The sequence below is a fragment of the Oncorhynchus tshawytscha genome, linkage group LG24, assembly GCF_018296145.1.
Source record: "Oncorhynchus tshawytscha isolate Ot180627B linkage group LG24, Otsh_v2.0, whole genome shotgun sequence".
NCBI classification, from domain to species: Eukaryota; Metazoa; Chordata; class Actinopteri; order Salmoniformes; family Salmonidae; genus Oncorhynchus; species Oncorhynchus tshawytscha.
This window is the reverse complement of record NC_056452.1, coordinates 4,327,111-4,338,476: the sequence shown is the minus strand read 5'-3', so window position 1 is coordinate 4,338,476 and position 11,366 is coordinate 4,327,111. Positions and strand designations below refer to the sequence as shown.

The 11,366-nt window shown below is 40.3% G+C and overlaps 2 protein-coding genes across 3 annotated transcripts in view; both read left to right on the top strand.

The window, feature by feature from the left end:
- The first annotated feature begins 2,176 nt into the window (after positions 1-2,176).
- aldoab (aldolase a, fructose-bisphosphate, b) lies at positions 2,177-7,555 on the top strand. Its single transcript, XM_024387090.2, has 7 exons — positions 2,177-2,313; positions 3,675-3,793; positions 4,200-4,466; positions 4,890-5,050; positions 6,045-6,303; positions 6,595-6,794; positions 7,069-7,555. The coding sequence occupies exons 2-7, from the start codon at positions 3,682-3,684 to the stop codon at positions 7,159-7,161; spliced, it is 1,092 nt and encodes a 363-aa protein (XP_024242858.1). The 5' UTR covers positions 2,177-2,313; positions 3,675-3,681; the 3' UTR covers positions 7,162-7,555.
- Positions 7,556-8,638: 1,083 nt separating this feature from the next.
- The window catches only part of LOC112223837 (integrin alpha-X), a 67,115-nt gene continuing 64,387 nt past the window's right edge, over positions 8,639-11,366 (top strand). The window contains exon 1 of one of the 2 annotated variants that reach the window (XM_024387091.2): positions 8,639-8,742. In XM_024387091.2, coding sequence (XP_024242859.1) covers positions 8,700-8,742 — 43 coding nt within the window. In that variant the 5' untranslated portion in view covers positions 8,639-8,699. Of the gene's footprint in view, positions 8,743-10,874; positions 11,304-11,366 lie in introns of those variants that run through there. The other variant, XM_024387092.2, reaches the window with a different exon arrangement.

Here is an 11,366-nt window from a genome sequence, read left to right as displayed (position 1 = left end):
GGGCTTCTGTGGGTGCGGAGTCAGGCACAGGAGGCAGTAAGTTCAGGATAGCGTTTATTACGCACAGGGAAAAAATAGCGCTCGCCAAGAATACTGGCCGCACAATAACAAATGCCCAACACAATACGTACTGAAAAATAGTTAAGCCCACACAAAGAGCAGGCGGGTCTACCGGCTTAAATAGCCCAACTAATCAACCTCAACAAGGAACAGGTGAAACTAAACAGACAAAACAAACAGAAAAGGGAAAAGGGATCGGTGGCAGCTAGTAGGCCGGTGACGACCGCCAAGCGCCACCCGAACAGGGAGAGGAGTAACATTCGGTAGGAGTCGTGACATGAAGTTACATGCTCTTATTTACTGTGTTTAATTTATATGGTTTTGATATGACTAATCATGCAAGTTAAAACGCATAAATAACTGATTAACTTGTTAAGTCCTAAATACCACATTGTGAAGCACATGTTGAAATTGCATGAGATATAAAAGGACAAAAATGTAATCAAAGAGAGAGCGATACTATTTTCTTCACTATTGGTTATTCCATGCTCTTGATATATTTTGTAATTTGAGACTACACTATATGCGAGAAAGCTCATGCTGCAATCAGTAGAACTTTGAGTGGGGCTGATTCTCAACTCTGTGTTACTTATTTTCAGGAAGTCATCAGTCTATTTCAGTGCCTCAGTCTCCGACACATCGGCTGTGTGTCATTGTTGGTAATGCCTCAGCAAACGTACTGCAGGTTTCCATGGTAAAACTGAGGTTGCCTCGAATACTATTTCAGACACAACGAACAGCTTCTCACAACCCTAAAGATGTGTGACATGAGCTGTCTCATATCACATTATGACTTGCCCCAGCATTTGGCCAACATATGGCATTTGGCAGCTGCAGCCCACTTTTACTCTGACAGTGAACACAAAAGGCCTTGAGATTTCTTTCATACACCACACAACATTTAAAGGAGATGAGATGTGTCAAAAACAAAACAGTGAGTAAACTTCACAAACAAACAAAGATATATAGGGTCAGAAAGTGAAAAAAACTTGAGGTCAAACAAGTCCAATGTTTTCATGCATATACAACCTTTGCCAAGACACCCACCTGACCCCATCCTGCCAAGCAAAGGCCATAGAAGGTCAAGAAAAGGTCAAGGATCATCACACAGTGCTGCCATGTCTGGATTGGATTTCTATGAGCAGGTTAGCCTGTTGCTCTTTCAGAACATTCTAACTGGTGAAACTCTGTGAACTCACAGCTGGTTCGCAAGTTACACTTTATAATAGTTACAGTTTGTAATCATTTTCATTATTTAGCTATTGTAAATGTTCATGAATATTTATACATGTTTAAAATGCATCTTCATTCATTATAAATGTTATAAATGCTTATGAATTGTAATGCTGATAAATGTTTACAAGTAATGAAATACTTATTTCCTCATAGCGTATAAATTCTTATTCGTGAAAATTATTATTGGCATGCAAAATAAAGCAGGCTTATTGTGAGAGGTGAGTATTTCAGATGGAGGAAAAGGAATCTCACTTGAATAGACAGTACCAAAGTAGAATCACTCCTGATTCAAACTGGTAGGAGAATTCCTACATGCGGTTTCCATCCTTTGTGGTTTTTTAATACCTTATACGACTTGTCATAAATATCTCAGTTGAAAACTTTCTACATTGACAGACATAAAATATTTTCACTCAAAGCCCTTGATTCTCTATCGTTGATAGTTTTATTCCAACCTGAATATTTGTCTACATTTATTCCCCAACCCTCTCATCCCATGGCCTCTCAGCTCTTTTCCCCTCTCTTCCAACGATTTTGCTTCATATTACCCTCTTTTTACTCCGATATGGTTTTGTGTGGCTCAGTTGGTAGAGCATGATTTTTGCAACATAATGATGATCACCATATGGAAATGTGTGCTCGCACTACTGTAAGTCGCTTTAGATAAAACTGTTTGCTAAACGGCATATATCACATCATTTAACGTGCACCCACTCTTATTTGTTCTCCTCACCATCCTTCTCTCCCTCTCACCACCTCCTGCTCATCGCCCATTTATTCCCTCTTTGCCCTTTCCAGATTGCATGGGACGCCTAGCTGGGTTACACTAGCATGTTTCTTTTTTTTAATGTCACCGGCCTTCTCCGGTTGCTTGCCATTCTTTTTTTAGCCGGCGGCTGAAATGTGAGGGGTCACAATAGGAGGATAAAAAGTGTCCCAGGCGGACCAGGAGGTTGTCGCGAACTTTAGTCGGATCTTCTCCCCTCTCTTCTCCCAGCTCTCCTCCAACCCTCCAAGGTAAATGAATCGAATCATATCTTAATAAGATGGAAAATCATTATTTTTTTCCCCCCCAAACACTTATATCTTACTAAGATATTTAACATATCTTTAATTAGAATAAAAGTATGTATATACATATTTTTTAATCTAGGATAGCTCTGACTGCTTGTACTTTATATTGTGTGTGATATGCAATTGAAAGAGCACTGCAAACATTGTATGCTGGCATTATAAAACGTATATATGAAACTGCAAGAGCAAATGCATGAGTAGAATTTTCAGAAGCGTTGTTGTTATTATACAATCAATGGTGCATCAATGCTAATCAACATTTTATGCATGCATTAGACACATCTCTATGCTAAAAAAACATTCATACGAGATGGATCTCTTAAATGCTCACTCAAGCTAGCATACCACAATGTTGCTTTGCTACATTATAGGTATCATTATCTCTTTGCTTTAAGCTAGCCTGCTTACACCAAAAAGTGGAAATGACTTTCTAATTGCTTTTACTCACGCTGCACACTTTTAACTTAGCCTGTACTGTACTTAATTAACTGTACTGTACTACAGCTACAGCACATAATGTTATCTATATAGATCTGAGTTAGCGACTGAAGGAGGCCCCACACATGCACACACAACATTTACATAACAACTCTGAGAGAAACACGAGGTGCTTTGGTAACAGCTGCCGTGTTCCAATGTTTATATTTAGTTTGACCTATTGGATTGAGTGGTACTGTGACAAGACAGGGTTGGATAAAGGAGGTGTAGTGTGAGTAGTGGAGGGGAGAGGAGGGGGGAGCAGCCAATGGAAAGGTCAGGGTTATCAGAGACTAGAAAATGGAAAAAGTCAGTCACATGCCTATCATGGCTGTGGGGGTGGCTGCTGCAACAGATACCAGAGCTTAACATGCAGTAGGCAGGCATGCAAATTATAGACAGAAAGGTAGACAGGAACAGTCACACAGCAATCTCAAATGGACAGACATACAGACAGGAAACATACAGACCCGACAGACATACAGACAGGCATGTTAAGCCTATATATTACAAGAGAGGAAGACAGACAAAAACAGTACATTCGAATAACGTACAGACAATCACCCAAACGGACAGATGCAAATACTTGCCACTTTCTTCATCGATAGCTTACTTCCCTTTTCTTTGAACCTTTCCACATATTGTAATTTTACAGTGAAAGTAGTCTACACTCTTTTCACGTCTCTGACTGCTTTTCATGAAATATACCTTTGTTTATTTTTCTACTTATCTATTTCTGTATGCGCTTCTGTGTATCTCAAGCCCTCTCTCTCCCCCCTCAGAATTTTAAACATTGTCACCCCACTCTTTCTCTTCCTTCTGATAAGAGTCAAAATGCCTCACTCATTCCCCTTCCTCACTCCTGATCAGAAGAAGGAGCTCAGTGACATCGCTCTCAAGATTGTCGCCAAGGGCAAGGGAATCCTCGCCGCTGACGAGTCTACCGGTATGCAAAGCTGGCCAACAGAAACTGGTTGCACACACATTATTAAACAGACACTTATGGAAAGAAAAGGCACCCATATTTTATGACATGCAAAGACATACTCATAATCAGATCAACTACATTGTCACAATGTACACAATGAGTGTTTTTTCACCTTATTATAACTTCTTCAAAACGTTTCATGAGAACCAACAAGTAATACCACACTTCAGCTTATAATGCTACATTCAAAATGCTACAACCGTTTCATAGTTCAGTTCAAGTTCATTTCATTTAATTCACATGGCTAAGGACAATTGAACTACTGATTTGTGCAAATTCGGAATTCAGTTTAACCATAGAGATATAACATAATTTCATTTTGTGAGTCTAACCCTCATTCCCTATCTCTCTTTCCCCCCAACAGGCAGCGTTGCCAAGCGCTTCCAGAGCATCAATGCTGAGAACACTGAAGAGAACAGGAGGCTGTACCGTCAGCTCCTCTTCACCGCTGACGACCGCGCCGGTCCTTGCATTGGTGGCGTCATCTTCTTCCACGAGACCCTGTACCAGAAGACCGATGCCGGCAAGACCTTCCCCGAGCACGTCAAGTCCAGAGGCTGGGTTGTAGGCATCAAGGTTGACAAAGGTGTTGTCCCCCTTGCTGGAACCAATGGAGAGACCACCACTCAGGGTAAGGAGGAAGAATAGGAAGAATCGATGGCATTCCCCACTAATGGGAATACAGTACAACAACATACAATCATTTGTTTATAAGATCAAAAATGATTATATATTATTCCAACCTAGCTAAAATACTCAGTGGCCTAGTGACCTAATGGTTAGAGTGTCCTCCCTGAGATTGGAAGGTTGTGAGTTCAATCCCTAGTTGGGTCATACTGAAGACTGTAAAAATGGGACCTATACATTTTCACTTGGCACTCAGCAATAAGGAGATGGTTTGAAGGAAAGGCTCTGCAATAGACTACTGTTCTGGGCATGTACTTGTACATCAAGCTACCTTGAGATAGGTTCTGGTTTTCTTGTGCAAGGCTACTTACAAGATACCATACTCATCTCTATTTTCTCTCCCTGCCTCAATCCATTTCTCCGTCAGGTCTGGATGGCCTGTATGAGCGTTGCGCCCAGTACAAGAAGGACGGTTGTGACTTCGCCAAGTGGCGTTGTGTGCTGAAGATCACCTCCACCACCCCCTCCCGCCTGGCCATCGTGGAGAATTGCAATGTCTTGGCTCGTTATGCCAGTATCTGCCAGATGGTAAGAATCACACAACCCTTTAAGGCCTCAGGGGTCTTGTTAGTTCATTAGCTCAGGTAGTTAAAGCACATTGCCACCAATGGCAAAGTTGTGGGTTCAATTATCCTATGGCCCACAAGTTACCTTAGAATCATTGACTCTCTTGAAACATGTGGGTTAAACTTTCATGAAATAAGCAATTATAAATGTTTTAAATTCTTATGAATTCCTCAGAAATGATTACACTTTTATAAAATCACAGTATCGGAAAACACAGGTAAGTGTAGAGCAGGGATGGGCAACTGGCGGCCCCCGGCAATCAGAGTTTCAACTTACTCTTGCAAGTTAGAATAGTAAAATACACAAAGTGCAATTTTTTTATTTGGTTGTTCATCAGCAGTTTTTGTTATGTCAGTCACTGATAGTCAATTAGTCCATGTCAGCTAAATGTATTTAGATTGATGAGTTAATTTAGCAGCCAGCTATTTAAACGTGTTATCATGGTTGAATTACCGGCCGGGGGGCCCCCACTGATTTTGTTAGTCAGTCTCACTCAGATATCCTATTAAAAATGGCTAAATCTTCTCCCCGCCCCAGATGAGTAGAATTGCATTTAATTAGTTATAAAATTACAGAATCTTCTCTCCGCCACATGGCAAAATGTATAGAAATGCATCAAACTTGCTTTAAAACAGCAACATTTTCTCTACACCCCATGGCAAAATGTGTAGAACTAAAACATTGTCTCTCCACTGTTAAGATAGGGGCCCATTAAAATGTTTTGCTCGCAGGCCCGCGAGCAACTGCAGCCCCTCATGATGAGTTCAGATTTTTTTGTGGCCCCCACCCACATCAAAGTTGCTAATCCATGCTGTAGAAGGATAGAGAGGAAAGATAGGAGGAGAGCCACTCACCACTAAAGCTTTACTGTTTGGACTGTTAACTGTCAAGGTCAACAACATGCACCGTTGGCGAAAAGTCTATTTTAGTACTCATGATCTCTTCCTTCTTCTAGCATGGCATTGTCCCCATTGTTGAGCCCGAGATCCTCCCCGACGGTGACCACGACCTGAAGCGCACCCAGTACGTGACTGAGAAGGTCCTGGCCGCAATGTACAAGGCTCTGTCCGACCACCATGTGTACCTGGAGGGTACCCTCCTGAAGCCCAACATGGTCACTGCTGGACACTCCTGCTCACACAAGTATACCCACCAGGAGATTGCCATGGCCACCGTCACGGCCCTGCGCCGCACCGTGCCCCCAGCAGTTCCTGGTGAGCGGCCGACAACACACTGAATACAGCACAATACAGCACGATACACATATATACATTTCTAAACATCCACCTTCACCCTCTCACACTCGATGTTATGACACATTTTCACAAACACAAACTCACTCTCCATGAATATGGCACTTTCACACACAGTATGTAGTTACAATATTATATAATTTATTATTGTGTATATTTCACATACAATTGTGTTGTATGTGAAATATACAATGTGGTGTATCTTCTTTAGGTAAAAAAAATAACCTCTCTTCTTCCCCTCTTCACCCACAGGCGTCACCTTCCTGTCCGGTGGCCAGTCTGAGGAGGAGGCATCCATCAACCTGAACGTCATGAACCAGTGTCCCCTGCACAGGCCATGGGCATTGACTTTTTCCTATGGCCGTGCCCTCCAGGCATCCGCCCTGAAGGCATGGGGTGGCAAACCTGCGAACAGCAAGGCTGCCCAGGAGGAGTTCATCAAGAGAGCTCTGGTATGGATAAACAAATATATTTTTCCACATTTTTTTTCATAGATTTTGCATATATTCCACGTGAATGTCATATTTTTAGCATTATATATAAAAAGATAACAAATATTGTCATATATTTTGCTCATATTTCAAATGTGATTATTTATGTCTGTACAGTGGCTACATGTTTATATTATAGACGTATAGGAAGCCACAATGTAAATTCCATATTTAGAAAATATCAGCAGAAAACAAGTTTATGTTGTTCTTATGTTGTTATTCTTTCCTTCCACAGGCCAACAGCCTGGCCTGCCAAGGCAAGTATGTCGCGTCCGGAGACAGCACTGCCGCTGGAGAATCACTGTTCGTGGCCAACCACGCTTATTAGGCATGGACACTTTACCAGTATCCCTCTCCTAACCCTCACACCATCTCCCTGTACCCACCCCCTCCCCCACATGGGGAGTGCCATGTCTTATTAGGCACCTCCTAAGAAGCCGTCTCTACTCGACCCTCCGCAACATTACTCGTTTGGTACCTCAGCACAGAGAAAGAGAGAGAAACGGAAACCTTTCTTTGGGCTCTTGCTTCAGAGAGAAGATTACAAAAAAAATGTGTTCTGCCTCCATTCCCTCTCCCTACCATTTCACACCTTTTTTAAGGTGAAGAGATTCCCATCTTTGTGTTTTTACAAAACATGTAATATTATTCATGGGTCTGTAACACCTAACTCAGTATAATGTTTGTAATGGAGCCATGGAATAAAGTATGTATCCACAATATGTTGCTTTTGCTTCCTTCCTTATTGTATTTCAAAGTAACTGACAATTTACACAACATTATTGAACATCCTGCTCGGCGCAATGACTACTTCCTATTTATTTAGAATGTACTGTTGGATGTTGATGTCGATACATATTACCATATTTTAAAAAAGCAAGACGAGGGGAGACTGTTTAATGTTGACATTCCAACTCAAATGCTTTTCTCAAGACCAGTATCACTGAACAATGCACTATAGCAAACAAGAAGGCAAATTCTTGCAAATAAGGCATTTGTAAGAATTTATAATAGTAATAACAGAAATTACTGTAAATATTATCAAGAATATCCACCTGGTGATACCAGCAGCTAACAGAAAATAGAGAGCAAAGCAGTTGACCTCAACATGGGGCTGTTCTGAAAGTACAAATGAGACTGTAAAAAAATGGTTGTATATTCTGTTGACTGCATACATTAATTGTGTTTCATCATAGTCATCTTCATAATAATAATAATAATAATCATTATCTTCATAATCATCATCATCATGATCTTCAAACTTGTAAACCTTTATCACACCAGATAAAGAGTAGCAAAACAAATAAATATGGACAAAGCAAGAAGGCCAATTGAGCTACAGTAGACAAAGACAGACAGAAAGTGCAAGAAAGAGAGGAATATTATAATTACATTCAGCTGTGGCCGAATTTTCCTTGAGCGGATGGTTGTACAGCGTAAATCGACTCAGAAATATATATATATTATTTGACAAAAACAGAATAATTTCAAACCTTGACTACAATGACATACGTCAAATGTATGTCAAACATGAAAAATGAAAAATAATAAATAAATACAACATTTGTTATTGTTTTTTCCCAAAAATAAAATCACCTGCGAGCCAAATTTGGCCCACGTGCCGCCTATTGGGGATTCCTGTTATACAGCAAGAGAAAGGGGGAAAGCTAAATGGAGAGAGAGTGGAAAAGATTGGATAAAATATTGTTAAAGTTTCACCCCATCAGTTCAGCTACTTCTTGGAACTATCCAAACAAAGTGTTAAACGAAGCCATTTCCTCTTCCTCAAGTTCCTCTTCTCAAACTGACACAGCCTTAAGACCTCAGAACTCAGACCTCTCCTTCCATTTGTGTGTTCATGCGAGCATGACAATGGATTGGATAATACCCCTTTCATTCTACTTATCAGGTAGGCAAAATATATTTACTGTAACATTGCTGGAAATAATAATGTTCAGTCCATTGTCTGCCAATATTGGACTTTTTGGGGGGTCATTTTGGGTATAATCCAATGACATAAAACATTTTTCAACATATTGGAAAGAGGTTGGAAAATAAGTCAGGGAAGCTTCTTTAAATGCGTAGCAATTGGATACTAATCCCAGATGATTGATTGTCTTCCCATACATAAATGCTTGATAAAGACTATTATACTTTTACACATACAACTTATTGTTATATATTTACAGTCTTGATTTTGTAGACTACATTTGTGCCAGTTTTTGCAGATCCATTGATATATTTTAGACATCCTGAGTTCTCACGTGTCAGTTTTTCCTCCTCGTAAAAAACTCCTACAACTACTATTATCTCTACTACTACTACTACTACAGTAGTGACTTTGGGCTTGCTACACTACTACTAAAGTCCTGTTTCCATAGAAATCTATCTCCATATAATGTGAGGGTGTAAGTAAATGCAAGCGTACATTTTATGTTGAAACCTTGTGGTAGAAAACTCTTATGAAGCCACAGGTTATTGCCTCCCTCAGACCATGTTGGGCTCTCTAGTTATTTAATAGAGGGCCATACTAGTATTATTGAAAGTGTAGCATGCTTACAGCTATGAGCATTTTTCTAAGCTTTACACATGAAACTTAGTGTAATTATGAACCTGTCCATGATGCATAAATATCAGCCCCTTTATCACATTCATAATGTATTGTAAGACTTGTTACAATATAAGCATTAATTACACTGCATGTGCTTGTTATATACAGTACACTGAACAACAATATAAACACAACATGTAAAGTATTGGTCCCATGTTTCATGAAATGGAATATAAGATCCCTGAAATGTTCCATACCCACAAAAAAGCATATTTGTCTCAAATGTGTTTACATCCCTGTTAGTGAGCATGTATCCTTTGCCAAGATAATCCATCCACCTGACAGGTGTGGCATATCAAGAAGATGAATAAACAGCATGATCAATACACAGGTGCACCTTGTGCTGGGGAGAATAAAAGGCCACTCTAAAATGTTTTTTTCACACAACACAATGCCACAGATTTCTCAAGTTTTGAGGGAATGTGCAGTTAGCATGCTGACTGCAGGACTGTCCACCAGAGCTGTTGCCAGAGAATTACAGTAAATGTTCATTTATCTACCATAAGCTGCCTCTAACATCGTTTTAGAGAATTTGGAAGTACATCCAACCGGCCTCACAACCGCAGACCACATGTATGGCATCATGTGGGAGTGCTGTTTGCTGATGTCAACATTGTAAATAGAGTGCCCCATGGTGGAGGTGTGGTTATGGTCTGGGCAGGCATAAGCTATGGGTTATGGTGTGGGCAGGAATAAGCTATCACCTCATGTTTCAGCATGATAATACACAGCCCCATGTTGCAAGTACCTGTACACACTTCCTGGAAGCTGTAAATATCCCAGTTCTTCCATGGCCTGCATACTCACCAAACACGTCACCCATTGAGCATGTTCGGGATGCTCTGGATCGACATGTACAACACCATGTTCCAGTTCTCACTTATATTCAGCAACATCATACAGCCCTTTAAGAGGAGTGGGACAACATTCCACAGGCCACAATCAACAGCCTGATCAACGTTATGCGAAGGAGATGTGTCACGCTGCATGAGGCAAATGGTGGTCACACCAGATACTGACTGTTTTTTTATCCACGCCCCTAAACCTTTTTTTAAGGTATCTGTGACCAAGAGATGCATATCTGTATTCCCAGTCATGTGAAATCCATAGTTTAGGGCCTAATGAATATTGCAATTGACTGATTTCCTTATATAAACTATAACTCAGTAAAATCTTTGAAATTGTTGCATATTGCGATAATATATTTGTTCAGTATATTTTGCCAAATGGATTAGTGTGTGGGTGTACTGTGTTGCATCTGCCTGTATTAGGGCAAAACGTTGGAGTGACAGTAGAGTCAACCAATCACATTGACTTCACATTAACAAAAGCTAGCTAGCTAGACCATGGGAAAACGTATGGAAACTTCTGCCTTCTCGAAGGCTAACAGGTCTAGCTAGCTAGCTTTTGTTGTAGGTTAGTTTGCAGCAGCTGCAGCAGGTATTATCGAAGAGGATGATGTTGCTAATTTGTTAGCTCTTCCCTTTTCAAGATTAACTTTCAACAAGAAGTTAAGTTTCAAATTATTATCATCTGGTGATTGGAACTGTGATTTTTATTGCAGCTGAAATGCTGTTAGCCATCTCTTTTAAAATAACTTATGTGTGTGAAACATTGTTGCATTTAAACTTTAGATCACCTGTTACTTTGTACTAAATGTGAAATGTTTTTTTGCAATGGGAAGTAATAGTTGTACATTTTGATTAGGAAATGCTAGCCTAATGGTTGTGTTTTTGTATTCTTAAGATGATGACCTAATGGCTTATTATGTCCGAGTGAATGGACTGTTTATCATCATGCTGTGTGTGACTGCTGTCTTTCCATCTGCCATATGCAGTGGTGTTGTGGTGCCTGGAGAGGTGGGTTCTTTGTGAAGGATATGCGCCCTGTGTGAAAAATCCTTTGTCTTCCTATAGATTGGT